The sequence below is a fragment of the Vitis vinifera genome, chromosome 15, assembly GCF_030704535.1.
Source record: "Vitis vinifera cultivar Pinot Noir 40024 chromosome 15, ASM3070453v1".
In the NCBI taxonomy this organism is placed as follows: domain Eukaryota; kingdom Viridiplantae; phylum Streptophyta; class Magnoliopsida; order Vitales; family Vitaceae; genus Vitis; species Vitis vinifera.
Window position 1 is genome coordinate 22,312,562 of NC_081819.1, and position 22,915 is coordinate 22,335,476.

A 22,915-nucleotide genomic window follows, 5' to 3' on the forward strand; every position below is an offset into this window, starting at 1 on the left:
ATCCATAATCAATAAAATATGATTTTGAACGTTCTTAAAGCTTTTATAATATCCAAAGTCTTGACAAGGTAATACTTAATATAAATAAAATTCTATAAAAACAAACAACTTAATATTTAATATTATTAAATATTAAAGTTCTATTTATAATTAAATAAAAAAACAAACCCTACCTAAGAGTCACTAGCCCATGTTTTAATATTTGAATATCCATGCATCTTCAAAATTTGATCAAAATCAATTCTACTAAAAGTACTAGAAAAACAATCACAATTTTTAAAGTTGCATGTAAGTGCTCATTAATACAATGATAATCATATCTTTGATAGTCATGCTCAGTGGAATAATCATCATTGTTAAAAAATGTAGCACCGATTGACATGGTATGTATGGAACACTACATCTAATAGTTTGCACTAATTCCATTTTTTAAAACCAATATTTTATAGGGAAGATCGAATTCACTTGATAGCACAAGGGAAATATTTCTTGGAAGTTTCTTTCATTTGAAGGATATAGTTCAAATGGGTACATGGGATAGATGTGTCCTATTCTTAGCATTCATAACGAGGATGTTGTGGGAAATTTATTATTGTTTTGAGTGTTGTGCTTGTCTTTTAGTTATGATACTATCCATTTTCATTAAAAATAAATAAAGTGTACCATTGGGAATAGGTTAGTTTACAAATGAATTTTTAATTGACGTCATCTTATTTCCCAAATTTGATTCCATTCGACCTCCACCCAATACGCTAATATAAAATTAATGTGTCCTTCAATGCAACTTGTTCATAAATTAATATATATATATATATATATATATATATATTAGATATAAAATGTTTTCTGAATAAAGGTAGAAAAGATTGTTTTCATAGAGCAACGTTTTAGAAGGAAGTTTATTTTATTTTTCTTTTATATTATGTAAAATAATTTACAACACTTTTAAATTATATAAATGAATAAAATTATGAAAATTGCTCAATTATGATGTTGAAATTATCATAATTTGAGTGGTCCATTCTATATTTAAGAGTTATATTGGTTAATTTCAATAATTTATCTCGGGGATTCAAATTAATGATTTTTTATTTTGATATTAATTCTCTAGTTAGGTTTTAATCGCCTCACCTAAAAACCAATTAATGTCTAATAATAAAACTATATTATTTCATCCAAACAGTTTCTTTTGTAATTCAAATCAATTATTCTTAACTATGATATTAATTCTTAAATCAGGTTTTGATTATTTTATCTAAAAACCTATCAATATTCCATTATGATTAAAATTTGATATTTTTTTAAGCCTTACGTATAAATTAATTTAAAAAATCATTATATTTAGGCATAAATTAATTCCAAATATCTTTGAACCCATCTCAAATTTTAATTCAATAGAAGTCTCCCTCCAATAATTGGCAGGTGGATTTGATAATTGATTAGACCAACACTTGTCAAGATGCAAGCATGACACATGGGAAAAGTATAGATAATTGGAAGGGATTGTTTGGCTTGTTTGGTGGTGGGCATTATGTGTACAAATATATGCATAAATATTTTTGTGCTACATTCACAATGAGCCCAAAAAATATACCAGAGCATGGTCTCATGCCCAAAGTAAGGTAAAGCAAACTTTTCTTTTGAGTGGTTGAAATTGCCTTTTGCTTTGATTGACAAGAGAGAAAAGGAAAGGTTGTGATTAGCTTTTTCTATGAAATCAAACTCCCACTTGTCTTTCATTTTTCTGAATTTGAATTATTTCTCTCATAGAAATAATGATAGAAGGATTTAAATCCGTTTCTAAGAATTAGACATGGAGAAAATATTTACAATAAAAGTAAGTAATTTTTTTCTAAATATTTTGAATATTTTAAATAAAAAAATATTAGTAATTAGTAAGATGTAAGAATTTTTAGAGACTTATATTGAAAAAATAATAATTTTAAAAAATTATTTAAAGAAATCGAGGAAAAAAACCTCAAAATCTTAAAATTTATAAGAAAATAATTTTTAAAGATATAAGATAAATTTATATATATATATATATATTAAAATATACCTAAAAGGACATATGATTATTATATTTTAAAAAACATTTTATGTGATTGAAAATCTAAAAAAATTGTTCTTAAATTTGGTTGAGTATGAGTAAGATACGTCCATCTTTCTCTTAATATTTTATCATACATCGACGAACTTTAAATAGGTGCTGATTAAACAATAGGTTGGAGGACAAAGCTTGATTATTAGAATCATTTCAAAAAGACTTTTTTGGGTGATTTAGAATCATAAATGGGCTAGGAGGGTCTAATATGAAAATGTCCATTATCCAATGGTTTGGATTGATTTCTTGTGATTAGGATTATGATAATACAGGGTTGAGTGAGGTGGAAGGGGATATAGGGGAGGAATCTTGAAAGTGCAAGGCATGTATTGAAATAATAATTAATTGTGGGGCTTGAAAATTAAAAGGGAAAAAATTATTTGTCTTGTGTATATCTGCTATTTTCACTCATAGATGTCTGAACCATTTTGCTTCTCTCACCTGCACAAGCAACTCATTGCTTCTCCGTCTGAAAAGTGGCTCCTGTCTCTCTCTTCTTTCTCTTCTCTGTCTGAGGGCCTTTTTTTTTTTTTCTCTCTCTCTACAATTTCTTTGTTTTGAACCTCAGGAGAAAGGGTGAAAAATAGAGGGCAAATCATGTCTTCACCAAGCAAACGCAGAGAGATGGACTTGATGAAACTGTTGATTCTCCAATTGATCTTTTCAAAATTTTATTTTTTATTTTTGTTTTTAATTTTTATGTTGATTTTGAGCTAAAAGTTTGGTTTTCTTATTTTTGGTTTGGTCTCAAACAGGATGATGAGTGATTACAAGGTGGAGATGATCAATGATGGCATGCAAGAGTTCTATGTGCATTTCCATGGACCCAGTGACAGTAAATCTTCAATACCCACATATCCTTTTGTTTTTTGGTTTTTTTTTTTCCTGGTTTTCCCAAATTGTTGGTCTCTGAATGAAAATTTGAGCTCATTAAGATGATTGCTTTTCTGGGTCTTTGCTATTTTGATTAGTTTTTCCTGATTTAGCTACTCTGACCATCTATACATGTCATATATGCTATTCTTTGGGGGCTTTTTGGTGGAGAATTGACTCTGGGTGTTTGGTATTTTAGTCATCTGATTCATTTTTCCTTTTGGGCAATAGGGGATTCTTGATATTGAGTACTTTTTGGTTCTGATGATAATTGATTTTTGTTTTCATGCACCATTTTGCTTCTATGTTTGTCTTAGCTCCATTCTAGAACCATTAGATTACCAAAAAGATTTGTTTCTTGGTTTGTTGTTTTCATTGGTTTCTATAATAGCTGCAGATTTGTGGTTTACTATTGATCTTAATGACTTTAGCCATTATACCTAGTAGATTTCAGATGGTTATGTCTAAGTTTGAAAAAGGAGAACTTTACCCCTGTTGATGGATCATGGCAGGTCCTTATCATGGAGGTGTTTGGAGGATTAGAGTTGAGCTTCCAGATGCTTATCCTTACAAATCTCCCTCAATTGGCTTTGTTAATAAGATCTACCACCCAAATGTTGATGAAATGTGAGAGTTTAAATGCTAAGTTGATGTAATTTATTATGTTGGGTTGTTCATTGCATTCATATACTTAATGTGGGATTTTGGAAATCTGACCATGACGGCATGTGTTAAATTTCAGGTCCGGATCAGTGTGTTTAGATGTTATCAACCAAACCTGGAGCCCTATGTTCGGTAATGATTAACAAACTCATTTGGCATTCTTGTTCGATAAATAGGACTTCCGCATCGTTTCTCTGGAGAAAAAACAAAGCTACTTTTTAGTTTTAATGGTTTGAGCTACTGTTATCGTATGTTGACACCTGTGTTTTCCAGATCTGGTAAACGTGTTTGAGGTGTTCCTTCCGCAACTTCTTTTGTATCCCAACCCATCAGATCCATTAAATGGAGAGGCTGCAGCTCTAATGATGCGTGACCGAACTGCTTATGAACAAAGAGTTAAAGGTATTGATCATGTTCAACATTCTAAATTCCCAATCATGCTTGCCTTGAAATGCCAATGCCTTTGGTTAAGGTCTACCAACTTCCTATGATTGCTCCAATATCTTACACCTGTTTTTGTTTTCTGAATCATTTTCCTACTTTCTTAAGATGTAGCAATTTCAACTTCATAAAGTATGACTCCAAGTATGATTTTTCAAGCATGGTGTTTTCTTTTGAGGGTCGAAGTGTTTGCCTTACTCCTTTACTCCACATCGAACAATTTCAATACTTTGGCAAATTTGTATTCAAGTGATTGCAAAGTGAATGAGACTTGCTTCTGAAATGACCTAGTTGTTGAGCTTATTTGCAGTGGCTGAAGTATCGTAGATTTGTCGGCACTGTTTGACTGTCCTAGAAATATGTAAAATGAAAAAACTAGAAACTTTTTGTCTTCTACCAACTAGGTGTGCTAATGGTTACCTATTTCCTGTTCACCTAATGGACCCATTCTCACTTAATAGAGATTTGGTCCAACACTTTGGACCCGATCAATTATTTGCGGGATCCAGGTCCACAAAAATAATGCCCACCTAGGGTTCATTTTCCAGACCCTTCATATGTAATGCATACTTTTTATTATTTATGGATATAAATGAGAATTGTCTTTTTTTTTTTCTTTGTTTTCTCCTTGTATATCCATTGTATGTTTACCAAAAAAGTAATTTTTTTTTAAAGGTTAAAATATAAGTACCTAAGTAGAGACCTGGTACTTAGATGGAACAGTAAAGGAAAAAGATCTGTCTCCATTATCTTAGCGTTTGTTTAGTTGCCCATAACTAGATTGCAGAATTGGTAATTGGAATTGAGGAGTTGGAAAGGATGATTTCAATTTGATGTTTGAATGCACATGGAATTAGAATTTTTAGTCATGGCCAAAATGTTTGTGAAGTGGCAAAATTTCTAGGAAAAATTTCTGGAGTTAAGGTCGCCGACCATGGCACATCTGTTGTGGTAAACATGCCTGCTGGACCTTCTATTTTGCTTAAGCTTTGATTCCCACAGCCTCAGACATGAGAAATACCATCCATGTGGGTAGGATTGAGATATTTATTACTTGGAGGAATTTGATTATAGGAGTGAGATTCTCATTCTAGATGATGCATCTTAATCTGTAGAATTAGTGATCTAATTATGTTTTATAAAAGAGGAAGAGTAAATCGCAGAGAATGAATGAAACCCATAAGCAGTTCGTGATCTTTTTGGCGCATTTAAGGTCTTGCATCCTTCTTATTTGCATTTTGTTACTTAAAAGTTAAGTAGTATCACATTGGATAAAATGTGTGGTTGTGAATGATATGTTTACCCAAGAACATAGCTCTTCCATTTCATGGAGGGTCTGTTAACTCTTAGTGATCCCTTTTTTTCTTTTGATGGGCAGTTCCTAGTGTTCTTGTCACCAGGCATGGCACACAAGGCATGTGACTTTTAAAGCTTTTTAAATATTGAATTAGTCAACTGAGTCATAAATATTTTTCATTTGGCTAATATTATGTAAAGAAGTAAGAATAATCACTAGCACATCACTGCCTTCTGTTTTGAGGATTTGGTGATCGGAGGCACAATTGGTGTGCGCATGAATAGGTCTTGACTTTTGAAGATGCATTTATTAAATCTTTCCCAAAACATTGATGCCATGTTTAGGGGTGGCAATTCAGCCTGTCGTCTCAGGTTCATGCCTTGCCAAGGTAAAAAAATCACGAAACTTAGTCAACCTGAATACTACCTGTCTAATAATCGTGTCTGATTTCTTTGACACGAACATGATCCATTTATTATATTGGTACCCATGGAATTCATTTAATAAATAGGTCAAATTAGGTTGTGTTGAAGTATATTAAATTAACACAAAAATTAAATGAATAATCCATTTATTCAGAGTACTTTTATGACTGACCTAATATGATTATGACTCGTTTAACTCATTCAAAACTTGAAATTTACATGAATTATAAATTAGCTTATTTTTAACAAATTTACTGTAACTTATTAATAAGAACATTATTTAAAAAAAAATTCCTTAAAATTTACAACTATGTGAATACATTGGTCATATGTGGATTGATTCGTAATCGTGTCAATACAACAAGATAAATTGAATCTGTCTAAATGGGTTGTGTTTGGATTGAAGTCTTTAATTTGAACATGACTTGTTTAATAAACAGGTTAAGTAGGTTGACACAAATACAACATAAAGACAATTAACCTCAATCTAAACCTGTTAATTTTGTGTCGTTTTCAAGTCGTGTCAGAAATTGCCGCCTCTGGTCTTATCCCTAAGTCTCACTAGAAATTAGTATTTAACATTCGTATTTAAGTTTTGAAGTTGGCTCCACAAACCCTTCTTTTTGCCAGCTTTAAGGTCATGAATGCACTTAAATGATGTAAAAACATCGATCTTGGGTATATGGGATTGTTTTCATGCATGCCCATTGTTGTTTGGTTTCTAAAATCTTGAGATTAGAAAGGCTATTAATTAAATACTGTTTGGATGCCCCAAAACTCTACTGATGAGCATTATTTTGTAATGAATGACCTGTTGATGTGATAGCATCCTCCTACAGGGGTGTGGTTCCTAAATCATTTGCATAAGAGACCTAGATATCTAGGCATCCCATGCCATGTTGGTAGAATTAGCCTCATTCAGGCCCCAGCTTAGTCATTTTGGTTATTCAGAGTTTCCCTAAGATCTAACTTCAAGCCCATTAATAGAAGTTCTGGCCCAGAGGAAGGACCCCAGGTGTAAAGCATTTTTTAATCTTTACAACAACATGAAGATATGGGGACTTAGATGATCTTAAAAATATACGAGAAAAGCATAAACCAGAAAGCATTCTACTCTTTGGTGACCATAAAAATGTGGACTTGCTTCTTGTGGTATGCCTGTCTCATAACATCATAGAAAGATGCAATATAAAATATTCATGCTTATTATGACCATTGTTGGTCTAGGAGAAATTCAAAGCAATTTTGAGATTTCATAACATGATGGGTTTTGACGATATCTGTTTCTTGTTAAATTTTGTGTGGTAGTGATTGAGCCTTGTAGTTTCTTAGCCATGAAAGTGATTGGGTCGATTTTTTCAGTGTCTGGAATTTGATGTGGACTTGGGATGAAGTTCCTTAAGACTTGAGGATGGTCATTTTATGGGTTTCAAAACTAAGCTTAGTGGTGTATTGCTATAGGTTTTAAATGACATAACATGTCTATAATTCAGAAAAAATCAGACTAATATAGTCTTGAAATTTGAGGTCAGTTCATTTTCGATTACTGGCAGGCCAAGGAGGTTTGGCTGTGTCATAATTCAAAGTGAACAAATAAATAGACTGACGTGCTGTTGCCTTTTTTTTTTCCCTAAAAAATGAAAACTTACTGAGCCTCTTTCGACTCCTGAGATGTAAAATGACGAAACTTGTTTTTTTGTCCCATCTTCTTCCATAATTGCAGTCAACTTCTTATCTCAAACCCCATTAGGAACAAATGAAATGCAACTCAGAATTAGTAGAACAACCTTTCTGGAAAGCTTAGGTTGCTGCACCATTGAGATAAATAGGGTGCACATATTTGCATTTGGTATTATTCCAGGTATTTGAGAGAGCATTGATAAAGAACATATCATCTGCTCAGATTTATGATCTGTTGCTTGTACCATTAAGCTTTAGAACTGCATACTATGCTGGATTCGGGAATTGTTTCTTTCTTTACCTTGAAAAAAATATGATGTTCTAGTGTAGCTTTTGTGTTCATAGCTTTATCATTTTAATCACATTCTATCAAATTGGGTCTTGGGTGTTATATCATTTGGATGTGAATTGAAATTGAAGTCAGTCTTGTTTTTTCTTTTCTTTTCTTGCCACTTGCCTGTTTGGAACTGTTTTTGAAAACACATTTGGCAAACTTTTGACCTAAAATAGATTTTATGTCAAAATTGAAAATATGAAGACACAAATTGAGGGCGTTTTTATCTTGTTTTTTTAAGTGCTCTTAGCCACAAATGAAAATATGAAGAATGTTCTGAGAACCAGTGTACCACACCTTCATGCAGAATAAGCCGAGAAATTATTACTGTTTTTCATATTTGAAAACATTTGACAATTGTTATTATTTTAAAAAACTGTTTTTAAAAACTATTTTTTTAATTGTTTTTGAACGTTACCACGAGATCTACACTGAATCTATTCATTTTGGACATGCTTCTCAAATGCCCCAATAAGCTTCTCTCCTTCGCATTGTCATATTAACTGTCGCCTGTGCTGATCCATTGCCCAGAATACTGTGAAAAGTATGCTAAGCCAGAAGATGTGGGAGCTGCACCAGAAGAGAAATCAAGTGATGAGGAGGAGCTGAGTGAAGATGACTATGACTCCAGTGATGAGGCAGTGGCAGGGCAGGCAGATCCATAGAGGTGCATGGCCTTCTCTGTTTTAAGACACTGTAATCTGTACATGATGTCTTAACTCTCTCTGTACCAAACCAAACTCACACAAAAAAGACATATTGGGGAGGAAAAAAAAATCATCCCGCATCTTTAATTAACTTCCTTCCACCCCCATGTAAATAAATCTACTTTCATGGCAATCTATCTTTTGTTGGTACTCCAACATGGGCATGGCTTCTGATATTAAAGGCAGGCCATTCAGACATACATTCATCAGTGCTTTCCATAAAGATTGCTTGGTAAACTCAGTTCTATATAGATGTCGATGGTGGGAGTGGAGTTGTAATATGGCAACGAGTTCCACCATTTTTCGTTTTTGCTTTTCAAGCAGCTTCTAGGGTGTTGGGGTATGTTTGGAATATAAAAGTATAAATGAAAAGAAAAATAAGAACAAAAATAAATCCTGAATGAATTTTTTATTTCTATTCTCATATCTACACAAGGTTCGACTGCAACTACAGTATATATGTATTTTTTCAATATCTATTAAAAAGATGTTATATATACATTTTTAAGTCATTATTTATATCTTAATCTTATTTATTTATACCCTTATACTTTGGTGTTCTACAATTGTTCTGTGGGTACCACTATGGTACCTAAGCATTTTCCTTCTATCTAATAAGTAATTCAAATTTAGTAATGAATGAAAAAATGGAATAAATTTTTCATTCCCTAATGCTAACACAAAGTTAAGGTTAGCCTCACTTAAACATAGAGGAATATTGACCTGCAAAAAGTTAATTAAAAAAAAAACCCAAAAAAAAAGGACAAAGAAAGGAGACAAAAATTAAAGTGATCGAAAAGTTCATCATGGATGAATTTTATGCCTGCAAGGAGCAGCTATTAACTATGGGATTCCAAATCATGGAAATAGAGAAGATACATGGGAAGAAAGAAGAAGCTTACACTATTAACAGTATGGGGCATGGCACTTGTACAGGCCTTCAAAGGCCATCAGTAAACTAACCACCAGGAATCAATAGCAACAAATTTCTTTTTTCCATTACGTCATACACTAACCTTGGGGGCAGGGTCATAAATGGCTTGGTCTCCTTTTTCCAGCATCTGTCCTCATCCTCTTCACCGGATTTGCCCAACCAACAGTGCCACCGCCACCGCTACCTCCATTGGCCTGTTGAGCAGGTTGGCTAGCCCACGCTTGTTGATGTGTAGCTTGTTGAGTTGATCTCCCATCCTTCTGCATTGAACCTGGACCCGGGCTTCTAATGCTACGACCCATACTTGGGGGTGACACAGGCCCAGATGACCCTGATCGCGGCTTTGCTGCTGATTTCTCCCTATCTTTTCTCTTCTTCTTGCTGATAACCAGATCTCCTGGATGGGTAAGCAGTGGAGAATCATCCTGATCCCGGCTACTGCTGCTTCCAAGCCTTGATTCTTTCTGGGAAATGTGGCTTTTAGCCCTCGTGTCTTCGCTAGCAGCAGCAGCCGCAGCGGCAGCGGCAGCGGCCCCTCGCAACAGTTGCTTTGGGGGAGGGGAAGGGTCAGGTTCCACCTCATTGATTGGCTTGTGCCGTTTGCCTTGGCCAACAGCTGCCTGTCTTGGGGATGGAGCAGAAGCAGGGGTGGATACTGGTCCAGAGAAAGAGATTGCATTCCTGGCTTCTCGGAAATCTGTGTCTGGGAATGCTATCTTCAAGATATTGAAGAAGAGCTCATGTACTTTCCTGGCTTCAACTCTCACCTGTCCATTGTAGCATAGCATGAGATTCTCACTTTATTTTATTAAACTAAGAAAACAAAATACCCTAGAAAGTTTTCTTCATCAATAATTGGAAAATTATGGATGTCATTATTAGCAATAATTTTGAGATAATCTGCCAGAGATTCTTTTAAGTTTTAATGCATTGTTTAGTTGCAAAAAGGGAATAAGAAAATGAAATAAGAATTTGAAATATGAAAAATGAAGTCCTTGGGACTAGCTTTTAGTCCAATGAAAAAGGAAAAAGGAAAGACCATGACCCAAAATAGCTGAAAATTACCAAACTTCTTTTCTTTCCTCAAATTTTTACCAGCAACTAAACAATGCAGAAAGGAAATTTCCAGAAACTTGAACTGCATAGAAATCCATTCTCCAAAGTACAGGATTTCACAGCACAACAGGCAATATCCTGGTTCCATGTTAGTGGAAGTCTTGAACAACAAGATATTAAAAAAAAATTGTTGTTTAGGGCTAAAGATCCATAGGCATTTATCTTTGAATTTGTAGTCATGCACACAGGTCCCAGAAGCAGAATCTTGAGAAATTCTGACATAAGGACCGAGGTACTCATGTATGCATTTGTAATTTTTCAACACTGAAATGCATATTTAGTCTAAGCTACTCGATTGATGGAAAAGTAAGGGTTTCAACAGAATATGTGATGAACATGCAGACTGTTTCATTAATAGCCCAAACTGTAGATGGAGAACAGTGAAAAGAGGGTAAAAGACAAATTTATTGAGATCTTTGACAAGAAAAATCCAGGACATCCAGAACAGGGCTTGGGAAATACATGCTTAGGCTAGAGTGCACTTTGAGCTTGTTAGCTTCTGGCAACATTAACCATCTACCCAAATAGTTAAGATGGAAGCTCTGTTGAATTGATTTGGCTTAAATAAACTTATCCTAAATTACTGTCCTGGACCTGTGTGAAAGAAATTCACAGTATAGAATATGTCTAGAGGTAGTACTTAAAGGGATTTCTAGATACCATCAGAATCTAAAAACCATCATTTCCTTAGAATTGCTCCAGACAAGCTTATAAAGAAACCAAAAAAGACAAAAACCTAATCCTCAGCATAGACTATGGAGCAATCCTTAGAACAACATTTGCTACTTTATGCAGAAGCCCTAAGGTTGTCTGTTTTAAAACAGTTTATTGGTGCCAAAGCGTGTAATCAAGTAGTAACACAAATTAAATATGCAGGCATACCTCATGTGAGAGCCCATAATACTGCATAGAATTCTTTAACATCTGCTGCACATCAAACACAAGTTCCATCACTCCAATATATTCAAGCCTGTCAATGCGCTGATCAATCTTTCGTAAATCCAAAATATTATTCCCAGGTCCACTTATGTAACCAGAATTTTCAACCCTCTTCCACCAATCTGTTAACAGAGGTACAATTTGATGACCTTCCTTGTCTATTCTCCTTTGGAGCTTGCTAATTACATTCTTACACTGCAAATATGGATAAATCTCAGGTGATTTCAATTATATGCTTATGTACAAAAAAAAAAAAAAAAAAAGGAGACTTGTAACTATCCAAAAAGAATGACAAATGTTAGACAAGCAATTTTCGAGAGGTAAGTTACATATGCAAAGATCTTATGCATCATCTAGCCATATGATTTGCATGACAATATAATATTTATACCACCCAGTAAAATCAAGAGCTTTCATTTGTTGATGAGATATCTTTCTTCATAGAATAAATTCATGGCCATGACATAAAACAAGAAGCATTTAAAAAAGAGATCAACCTCTCACCGGCATTAGATAATCATTTCGTCAGAAAAAATCATCTTACGAGAGATATCATTCTCTATAGAACAAATTCACGGCTCTATGAGTGGAACAACATAACATGGGATGCATTCAAAAAAGACAACAACTTCCCACCAACATTAGATCATCATACTTTCAGCAAAAATCATATTATAAGATATCATTCTTTGTAGAACACATTCCTGACTAATTTCCTATGCATTGGACGACATAAAACTGGAGATAAGACATCAAACTCTCACCAGCAGTGGATTGGATTGTCAGCAAAAACCATTTTAAGAAAATCTACTCACAAGATCGCCATAATGAGTGTGCTCGTGTGTTTGTGTGTGAGAGAGAGAAAGAGAGAGAGATGCAGAAGTATGTAAATCTCACTCAACAATCCATACCAAGCAACAAGTTTTAACATGGAAATTATGAAGAGGACCAATGAATAGGTAGATGAAAGGATTAGGCTTCATTAAAAAATAAACAATATTCAAGGAAAAGAATCTTGGTTTCTGAATAGACAACTTTTGACTATTAGCAGATTCCTTATCCACAGAACAGTACCATAGCATGCAATTTAATATAGTAAATTCAATTGTAGAGATACCTTTCTTTGCATAATTTCCGGCATCCTAGGGCCACCTGTGTTCATAACTTTACCATCCCAACCTTCTCTAGAGTGTTCAGCAACATCCTCTGCACGAGCAGACATACAGTTCAACTTGCCAGATTTTGGTGAAGCATGCAACTTTGATGTATTGCCAATTTTCCTTGATGGTAAATTTCGCCTACTTTTCAATGATGAATCACTTTGGTCATGCTTAAAAGCATTGGATTCTCCAAACAATTTGGCTTCAGGGTCAGATCTTAACTGTGCTTCATATTTATGGTCCACTTGCATAGGCAACTGAGAAGAATCTCCACGCTGGAGAGACGACTTCTCATTGCTGGACTTCTCTTCTGGCCTTTCCACAGTATGACGGGGCCGAATCCGAATGCTACGCTTCCGTTTTATCTTGGGTTGCAAAACCTGTTCATCTTCACCTTCATCACGGTCATGAATCCAACTTCCAGACTGTTGGTGGTCCATGTGAGAATCTCCAGATACAGCAATTTCCCCTTCCTCTAGCTCATCTGGCTGGCAAAGACAGAATGAAAATGAAAAAATAGCACAAGGCAACCACTCCAATGGTAAAACGTGAACTTAGAAAGATAAGATCCATACCAGCCTTTTTGAAAGAGAACTTGGCCTGGCATCTAACGCAGACAGAGAACCAAATTTCCTGGAAGAAATAGAAGGAGACACCATTTGTGTCAATCTTCTACTATCAGATGAGGACCCAGAGGAACCAGCTTCATCAAGTATATGCTTGTTTCTAGTGCTTTCCAGAGCTCGCAGATACTCATATCCACCATCACAGATTCGACCATCTTCCTCTGATTGATCTTTATTGCTTGGTTGTGCACCAACAGCACCACTAAACTCTTCATCTTCAAATTCTCCGATTTCTCCCTCTTCTTCATGTGCTGAATACCCATTTCTCTCATCAGAACTAGCTTCGGAGAATTCTCCGTTTTCATCATCCAATTCCCTGTAAACAGGCTTTCCCTTTGGCCGCCCCCTTTTTCTTTCAGTTTTGGGAGATAAATCAGAACCCTTTTCACTGGATTCCAATCCAATATTAGCAGCAAAAAAAGTATTTTTTGATGGTTTTTTTGATAAATTTGCAACGGCAATATTTACATCTCTTGTACTGGCACGGAGCCACTTAGGTACCTGGTCATACCTTGTCATGTCCTCAATCCAATTGAGCTCTTCATCCATTTGATCAAATAATTCAACCTCATCTTCACTCCTAGCAATCATGCGATTCACTTCCTGCAGTGAGGGAACATCATGAACAGTTTCTTGATACCTCTCTTCATCATGCAATAATGTTTCTAAAGTCAAGCGTCTCTCTTCATGTGTTGTTCTCTGGTCAAAACGCCCAGCATTGATGACCTCATCTGCCATGTCAATTTTATACTGTTGAATGTTATTCCGAATGAGGCTCTCAATGGATCCTATATATCGATCTTTGCCAGCAAGGTCATCCTCTGAATCAACAGTACCTCCACTTCTAAATTCATCCTCTTTTTGATGGCTAGAGATTTTATCAACTACAGCTTCCATGTAGATGACTTTAACTTCCCTGGTCTGTCCAATGCGATGGGCTCTAGCAACTGCCTGTTCTTCATTTTTAGGGTTTGGGTCGGGATCATATATGACAACAGTGTCAGCTGACTGAAGATTAAGACCCCGACCAGCTGCACGGATACTAAGCAAGAAGATAAAGCAGTCAGAACCAGCGCTATTGAAGTCCACAATAGCTGATTCACGGTCTTCTAAGCTAGTAGTTCCATCGATTCTTCTGTAGACAAGTCGTCGCCATTGCAAATATTCCTCCAGTATATCAAGGAGTTTTGTCATTGTACTGAAAAGTAGTACTCGATGCCCAGTTCTCTGAAGTTTTATCAGGATCCTATCCAAGATCCACATTTTCCCACAAGATCTCACAAGGAAATCCTTTGAGAAATCATTGAAATATGGGTAATTAAGCAAAGGATGATTACAAGCTTTCCGGAGCTCCATGCATCTGTTATTTAGAGTTTTATATACCTTAGCCTGGTAAATTGGATTTTTTTGGACCCTGCGCTTCTCATCTTCAGGATCAACTCTAAGGGTTCCAGTCGACTTTATCCAATCATAAATAGCCCCCTGAATAGCTGACATTTTACATCTTAAAACAATCGAAACCTGCAATTCAATGTTTGTATTAGAGAATCAGCCTCATCAAAGGGCTTCACCACCAAAGACTAACAACACATACCTTAGGAGGAAGTGAACCTTCCACATCTTCAACACGGCGTCTGAGCATGAAAGGCTCCAGAATTTGATGAAGTCGGTGAATAATGATCACCTTCTTTTCAGTCTCAAGCCAATCATCCTCTGCATTATGAGTGGGGCCTTCCTTTTGAAAAGGTTTCGAAAACCAATCATGAAAAGCTTTTCGATTGTCAAACACTTCAGGAAGAAGCAGATTTAGAAGCGACCAGAGTTCTTTCAGGTCATTCTGCAAAAGAAAAATCAGTCCATTTTAACCTCAACTCAAAAAACAAACTGAAATAGAGCACAAAAAATGAAAATTTCCAGTAGCCAGTTCTATTCCTATGCATGAATTACAGAGATTTGCCTTTTTCTAACTTGCATTACAGTTTTTAGGATCTCAGAATCAAATTATCTATTTCCTGTCAGTATAGTACAATCAATAGATGAATGAAACTTATTTAGTTCAACATGCAAAACATATCCAATCACAAGAGAACACAATATTGAAAATATCTTTGTCAGAATAATTCCACAATTTTTTTTTCACATAAGATTGTATTTATCATAATAAGCCAAACTAAAAATGAATGATTAAGGACTTGTTTGAAAACCGTTCTTGAAAATAGTTGTCTAACTCAAAAAACATTTTTGACTGGAAACAATGGATTGTTTTCCAAAGAAAATTTAAGGTGTTTTCAAGTATTTTTTGTAGAGCATAATAAGAAATCATTGAATATGTAGAGAATACATTGGGAACTTTTGTATCATACATAAGCACACAATACCTTCACAGAGGATAAGCCAAGAAAACTATTTTATATATTCAATTTCCAAACTGAATTTTGTTCCTCAAAACAATAGAGAACTGTTTTTATGAATTGTTTAAAAATTGGTTTCTGAAAACTGTTTTAAAAAATATTGCCATAAAGGTCCATGTGCATATGATTTTTCTTTCCATGTCCTGAACATATGCCCTTGTATTAATTTGTTGGTAACAAATTTTACCATTCATAATGCTAGACTCTAGTTGTCAAAATCTTGGATGCAATTCAAATTGGCCTCAAAAATTTATAAGAAAAGTCGATAGATCTGATATTATTAAAACTGTAAATAGTCATAAACAAAGAGCAACAGAAAAGGCTACTTTAACAAAATGAGCACAGGTCTACATATGGGAGGCAGAAGGGCATGCAAAAATTTGGTTGCATAAGCAGCCTATACAACCACAAATACCCATGATTAGCTCATCTCAACTTGTGATCCTTTCTGAAACTCAGTGTCAGACTTGGCTTGAAAGCATAATGAGCAGCAGTAAGTATCATAAACTGAGTTTAAGATTGGGCATGTCCTTGATCAAACAAGTTGTCCTAGAACTTGGTTTCATTTAAATGGTTAGCATTATTATGCATTTATTAGTTTCATGTAGAAGCAGGAAAAATGTAATGGTCTCCTATGAAAAGACTGGAAATAAGACAATTTTGTTAGGCTTTCTGAAATCCATAAACATGAAGAGATATACACACATCTATACTTGCACAAAAATGTACTGACTATATTATAGAGCAGTCTAGCCAGACCTGCAATGGTGTTCCTGTGAGAAGTAGGCGCCTCTGGCAGCGATATCTATCAAGATCACGTGCCAAAACTGATTCCCTATCCTTCATCCGTTGTGCTTCATCAATGATGATATACTTCCAATCAACTTTTGAAAGTTTTGAACGATCATACATGATGAATTCATAAGTTGTCACAAGGACATTAAATTTCATGGCACACACCTCCTATAAAACACATGACAAAGAAAGGATTTTCAGCACTATAGCAGAAAATTGGACACTAACAAAATAAGCAAATTTGCACAGCTTACTTGAGAAAATAATTTCGATCTTTGATCCTTTCCACCAACATAATAAATACAGGACACAGATGGCAGCCAATTGTGTAATTCACTCTGGAAATGAAGTCGGTTATATAAGAAAGAGAAAGGAAGGAAAGACAAGCTAGGAGGATGTTTGTTGTTGCAGTAATAAATATCATGCAAACCACTAACCTTCCAGTTTACCAGAACAGCATTAGGAACAATAATAAGATGTGGACCATAGTTTCCTTTGAACTCCATCAAATAAGCAATTAATGCCATTACCTGTCCAATAAAGAAACAATCAAACACTGCACAAACCCTTAATTGTTAAACATAAAATTTGAAAGTAGTTGCAGTATGCCATAAGGAATATGCAGAAATTCACCTGTACAGTTTTCCCAAGACCCATCTCATCAGCCAAAATTCCATTCAGTTTGTTGTTGTACAAGGAAAGCATCCATTGCAACCCAACCTGCCAAATTGCATACCATTGTTAACACAGAACTCAACTCCAACAGGAACCAGTGGAACACAAGGCAAAATGACAGAATGACAAGTATCTAATATTGCAACCTACAAGCTGATAATCACGTAAGGTTCCAGCCCGTAACATTGACGGCTGCCTCATGACCCTTTCATTCACAGCATGCGCAAGAGTATAATACCTGGCAATGAGAGACAATAAATTATTGAAAAGAGGAAAAAGGTTTTGGAAATGGAACATCAATGTAAGAACATTGGGAGATAGCCCTGTCTTAAGAATAATGTAAATATAGATAGACATGCTGATGATATATCCAGTTGAGGATTTGCAAATAATTAATATGAAGAACATTACAGAATATGCTAGACAAGTTTTCCATAAACCCTTAGCATAAAAATTCCATCTCATGGAGCCAACTATTAGTTGAGACTTAATAATCAAACAACATGTTTAAACTTTTCTTAGTATCTCCTACACACAAGGAAAACAAGTTTGATCATATAAATAATAAACTTACTTGTTAACAGAAGAGCTTTCCTTAGGGGCATTCATTTCAATGAACCGATTCCGTATCATTACTTCCTCTCCAGCACAAGTTGCTGCTGTCCTAACTTCTTCTTCTGATAGACCCTTTTATCAAAGAAGAAACAACCAAATTAGTAAAATATGGAAACCACTGATTCACAGAGTTCCATTAAAAAAAAACGAAAAATATTTTGTTCACCAATACAAGGCAGGGATGTAGGATAAACACAAGACTAACAACCAGCTAATCACAAGAGGGGGAAAAGAATAGAGAGTTGAACAAAGCATGCCTGTGCTCGTGCAGCAGCTGCAGCAGCATTTGCTGCTTCCTCCACCTCCTGCTGATTCTTGGCAGCTGTTATTTTACTTCCCAGTTTATGAAGATACTCTTCTGTCTGTGTCAAGAATGAGGAGAGAACAGCATATCTCTCTGCAGCATCACCGGGAATGCTAGTTTGCTGCTCTAGCAACATCTCCCTGTACCTTTCAACATCATTATTCTTCAACGCTTCCATCCTTCTATTCCGATCATCATCCTTTCTCTTTGAAAACTCCCGCAACATCCTCTCATGATATTTGGCAACTCCCCTATTACGGGCAGTTCGAGCATCACGGATAGCCCAATGAGCCTCAAGAAGCTTCTTACGCCACTGAAAAATGGATTTCAGTTGCTTCTCTCTCATGGCTTTTTGAGAGACCTGTACTTGCCTCATGAGCTCCATTCGTTGACGCTCACATAGCCGAACAAACTTCCGGTATGGCCTGTCAGGCATTGCCATTATCTCCTGTTGCTGTTGATCAACTTCATCCCTTAAACGTGCCTGAAGATCTAAAAGTCGAAGCTTCCTTTCTTCGATTTGCAATCTCAAAACTAGATCTGGCCTAATCCTTTTCCTCTCTAAGTTTACTGCTAGTAAACCACTTATCTTCTTCAAGTTTTCTGTCCTTTTCTTGTTAAGAACTTCCATGCCTTCCTCAAAAAGAAGATCTTTAACATCATATGCCAATGTCAGATTGCTATTGTTATTAACCATCATTGCTGACCCAAATGAGTCATGTTTCCTAGTGAAAAAAGGGAAATCAAATAGTGGTCCATGATACTTTCTGGTAGAGCCAGCATCCTTTTGCTGGGGTGTGGAACTTGTTTGGACAGGTTTCTTAACTTGCAGAGAGTCAGGTACACCCACCTGTGGTGCAACTGCCTTTCCCCTATCTGGTGCAAAATCACTTCTAATAGGAGTTTTCTGAATACCACGTTCAAATTCCTGGTCTGACTTTACAGAAAATGCAGTAGTTTGTGGCTCTTCTTTCCCAGCAGATAGAACTGGTATGGGTTCCTTCATCACAGTAGGGGCACCTGGCATATGAACTGTTGATGGAGTTGCTTTATCATCTCCTGCAAACGCTTCCTCTTTTGAAAAATTGTGTCCATTAGTTGATGGCACAGCTTGTGAATCCTTCTCATTAGATTCCAATTGCCTTCCATGGTCTTCTACATTCTTCCCAGCAGATTTATCTTGATTAATTGCTGTGGAAGGAAGAAATGCCTGCTGCAACTGTGATTCCAGCGGTGGTGGAGCAATAGATCGAAGAAGCTCTTGAGGGAGAGTACCTTCTCCTTTCTGTTGAGTTGAAGAAAAATAAAATGAATAACACCTCAAGACTTGTTAAGTAAATTAAAGAAGCCAATAAGCATCTAGAGCAAGCAAACAAAAAAGGTAAGGAAAAAAACAAAAGACAAGCATATTCTCAGACCTTTAAACGCCGAAATGCGAGTATCTGTGCCTTAAGAACATGTAGTTGCTGTTTGGTAAACCCAAAACGCTGTTGGGGCACCTGAGGAAGCGGTCCACCCTGAGATTGGTAATGGTTTCCCAAGCCCCCATCATTAGGAGGAACTGCAGATTGCGGGGAAGATCGATTCAACTGCCTGAGGTACTGCATTTGTAAGGATTCTTGGCCACTTAATGTATTTTTTGCATGCAATGGATGGTCCACCCCCTGGCTCATGTTCACAGATGGCTGTGGGGGATGCATGGGGGACATTCCGTTTCCAATCACAACTGACTGTCTAGGAGGCACCTGACTCTCTCGGCCTTGAACTGAAAACTGCTGCACTGGAATGTTGTTAGTGTTGTTAACTATAGCAGCATTTGGATTTGAGCCAAAAGGGCTTGGTGGAACTGTCTGCCTGGCTTTTGCAGAGCCAGACTGCCCAGAAACATCACTTGAAGAATTACCATGGGGAGAATTCTCACTTGCAACTGGTGGAGAAGTCACCTGCTGCTTTGGGCCTTGGACTGGTGATGGCTGTGCACCCATATTGCTTTCGTTTGGTTTTGGCTGTGTAACCATCCTAGTTTGCATCAGAGGAATAAGCTGCGCCATTAAATTTGCATTTGCAGGTAGTGACAGATCAATATTGCGCTCAAGTGCCCAAGCCTGCATTGCTTGCAGCTGCGCAGCCACTGCAAGCTGGTTGTTTGCCATGTTTTGGATGCTTTGTTGATTCTGCACAGACTGCATAGGCCTTGTAACATTTCCAGGCATTAACTGTCCAACTGCTGTCGGCATTGTGGGTGGTTTTGACTCACTCCTTTGGTCCGAAATGGGCGCCTGTACTTGCTCCATCTGCTTCTCACCACGAGCGTAGTGTTCAGCTGGCTTCTTGGATGATGATGCCTGAGCCTGGTTTGCTGCCTGAATGGAAATGAGATCCTGCATTTTCAGATTTCCCATCCGGGCATCCTGATCCTTCCAAGATGGAGGACCAACCATTCCCATTTTAGCTTGCTGTTGGGGTTGCATTCCCAAAGCCGACTTCTGGTGGGCAGCCTGGAAAGCATATTGCAGATAAGCTTGATGTACAGGATTTAAAACTGGTTGCTCCACACCTTGACTTTTGTTCTGGTTGTCCTCTCTAATGTGGGAGGCACCATGTTGTTGAGCCAAATCAATGAACTTCCTGGGCTGCTGTGGTAGTTGCATGGAGCTGGATGATGATGCAAAATTGCCCCCTCCCATGACTCCCTGTAGACCACCACCTGGATATGCTAGAAGGGCTTCATTTCCTTCAGGTTTTCGTAGTAGCTGCTGTTGTAATGACTGAATGAATAACATCAAATAAAAAGTAAACATATTATTTCATATAAAAACCCAAACACATTAATGAACAAGTGTCAGAGTCTAAACAAGAATTAAAAGGAAAAACTTGCATGAATGATAAAGTAATGTAATGGAATTTAAGATATAAATATTTATTCATATCCAAAAGTAACTGAGAAGTTGGAACACCATTGCTCAGAATCAGCTTCCATAATAATGGAAATGTAAGAAATAGATATATTTAAGAAGATAAGTATCCAAATCAATCAGTTGAAAAAGATAAAAGTAACAATTACTTAAAAGTTCAAACTCATTTAGGATAAAAGAGAGAAGAATTGGGGATAGGAATAAATTCTTTATTCAAATTTACACCTCAAAACAAAAACAAACAGGAACAAAAAGCAACAAAAGAAGACTACCATGGTGCAAAGACGAGGAATCTACTGTAAACATGTAGGTCCAAAAAATATTGATATCATTCTAAGCAAAGTCCAACATATTTGGGCAGTATAAAGTCCCAGTATTTCTAAGACTTAAATGATCTTCCGTGTGTGTAGTTTGCTGCATAATGCCCAACCAGAATCTAACTTTTCCATCCTTCAATAAATGAACCTAAAATTCATATTGACTGTTACTTAAATAGGCCATACAAGGAATACCCGCATTTTAAAAATGATCCAACTCATATTTAAAGACTATCAGTAAATTCACCACCAAAACTATAGATGAACAACATAATGAAGAATGACCTAATATTAATACTTGACTCTATACAAAGAAGGATGACAAAAGAGAATTTTGGAACTGACACCAATGTAGTCAGAATCATGGCTTCTTTTTGGTTGGGGTCACATCGGGTTCTAGTTGGGGCTAAGGAGCTCACAGTTCAATGCAACAACCAGTAGCCATTTTCTACGAAATTAAGAAATCAACTTTGACTCTTTTAATAGCTGATATTAATCGACTGAAAATTGAAAATTAGAGCAAACTAAACTGCTATCTAACTACCGTTTCGGTTTACATTTCTTGCTTCTTAAGACTCAAACCAACACAATTTTGGTTTCCAAAAGCAAAAAATATACTCCAAAAATGCTACATAAACAATGCCCAAACCACTGATCAAACATTTTAGGTTAATCAACTAGTCTAATCACACATTTCAGACAGACCCAGTTCCACAACATTCCCAATTTCCAAAACCCACAAACCATTTCAAACAATTTTTTTTTAAAACACACACACACACACACACTCACACAGACACACACAATTACCCCAAAAATTCAAAGAACTTTAAAAACCCTAACCTGCCTAGACTGTTGCTGTTGCTGCTGCTGCTGCTGTTGTATGGAATCAAACCCTAGGTGAGGCGTCGACACCGCAGACGAAGAAGAGGACGGCGACGCAGACGACGTCGACGTTGCCCTTCCCGGCGGCCCCACCGCCGGATTCCGGCCGGGCCCACCACCAGATTGCATGCAAAAAAATCCAAATTCCGACAATCACAGAAAACTGGAAAATCCACCCAAATCAAACCCTCCCAATTCCCTCAAAAATTACCCCTTTTGCCCTCCGATCCCAACGTTCGAAAAACACCCCGCCCACTCTTTCTCTCTCTCTACCCTACTTTCTCTCTCCAAAACCGCTATTTCCGCTGTCAATACAAGTGGTTTTGGCGAGGTTCCAATGCAAATTTTGGCGCCAAATTGTCGACCATTGAAGGATCGGTGTCCGAGCTGGCGCCGGCGGCAACCGAACTCGCCGGAATCGGTAACTCGGCTCTGGATTTCACGCGATTTGCATGTTTCAGTCAAACCCTAGGTTAGGTATTTTAGGATTTGGCTTTATTTTCTTTTCATTTTTCTTTTTTTATTTTCTTATTTTAGTTTTTGTCAGGTTAATAGAGACCTTTATTCTAACTCTGGGGTTGGGTTTGTTTAACCATGGTTGGGTAACCCATCCCCTCTTTTGGGTAGACGCAATTCACTTTTTGCCCCTCAAAAGCTCTCTTATTACAAAAGTGTCCCATTCCCATACAAAAAATTAGG

At 36.5% G+C, this 22,915-nt stretch overlaps 2 protein-coding genes across 2 annotated transcripts; one reads left to right on the forward strand and one right to left on the reverse strand.

Moving 5' to 3' along the window:
- Nucleotides 1-2,363: 2,363 nt before the first annotated feature.
- Nucleotides 2,364-8,680, forward strand: LOC100244806 (ubiquitin-conjugating enzyme E2-23 kDa). Its single transcript, XM_010663499.3, has 7 exons — nucleotides 2,364-2,589; nucleotides 2,673-2,745; nucleotides 2,860-2,939; nucleotides 3,490-3,604; nucleotides 3,720-3,772; nucleotides 3,914-4,042; nucleotides 8,349-8,680. Exons 2-7 carry the CDS (start codon nucleotides 2,702-2,704, stop codon nucleotides 8,480-8,482), a joined length of 555 nt encoding a protein of 184 aa, XP_010661801.1. The 5' UTR covers nucleotides 2,364-2,589; nucleotides 2,673-2,701; the 3' UTR covers nucleotides 8,483-8,680.
- A 627-nt stretch (nucleotides 8,681-9,307) lies between these two features.
- On the reverse strand, nucleotides 9,308-22,746 carry LOC100249945 (ATP-dependent helicase BRM). Its single transcript, XM_002276209.5, has 14 exons — nucleotides 22,175-22,746; nucleotides 19,518-20,867; nucleotides 18,053-19,384; nucleotides 17,755-17,867; nucleotides 17,331-17,418; nucleotides 17,139-17,225; nucleotides 16,943-17,035; nucleotides 16,760-16,843; nucleotides 16,470-16,673; nucleotides 14,894-15,136; nucleotides 13,249-14,820; nucleotides 12,631-13,161; nucleotides 11,457-11,708; nucleotides 9,308-10,225 (listed from the first exon to the last, which is right to left on the reverse strand). The coding sequence occupies exons 1-14, from the start codon at nucleotides 22,343-22,345 to the stop codon at nucleotides 9,554-9,556; spliced, it is 6,792 nt and encodes a 2,263-aa protein (XP_002276245.2). The 5' UTR covers nucleotides 22,346-22,746; the 3' UTR covers nucleotides 9,308-9,553.
- Nucleotides 22,747-22,915: the final 169 nt, after the last annotated feature.

What these genes read in the sequence shown, in the direction of transcription:
- LOC100244806 (XM_010663499.3), top strand. Translation starts at nt 2,702, where the DNA reads ATGTCTTCACCAAGCAAACGCAGAGAGATGGACTTGATGAAACT. An exon ending in TTTCCATGGACCCAGTGACA is followed by an intron (nt 2,940 to 3,489) that starts GTAAATCTTCAA and finishes GGATCATGGCAG; the next exon opens with GTCCTTATCATGGAGGTGTT. An exon ending in TTATGAACAAAGAGTTAAAG is followed by an intron (nt 4,043 to 8,348) that starts GTATTGATCATG and finishes TCCATTGCCCAG; the next exon opens with AATACTGTGAAAAGTATGCT.
- LOC100249945 (XM_002276209.5), bottom strand. Translation starts at nt 22,345, where the DNA reads ATGCAATCTGGTGGTGGGCCCGGCCGGAATCCGGCGGTGGGGCCGCCG. An exon ending in TCGCATTTCGGCGTTTAAAG is followed by an intron (nt 19,385 to 19,517) that starts GTCTGAGAATAT and finishes TCAACTCAACAG; the next exon opens with AAAGGAGAAGGTACTCTCCC. An exon ending in CAGCTGCTGCACGAGCACAG is followed by an intron (nt 17,868 to 18,052) that starts GCATGCTTTGTT and finishes CTTTGATAAAAG; the next exon opens with GGTCTATCAGAAGAAGAAGT.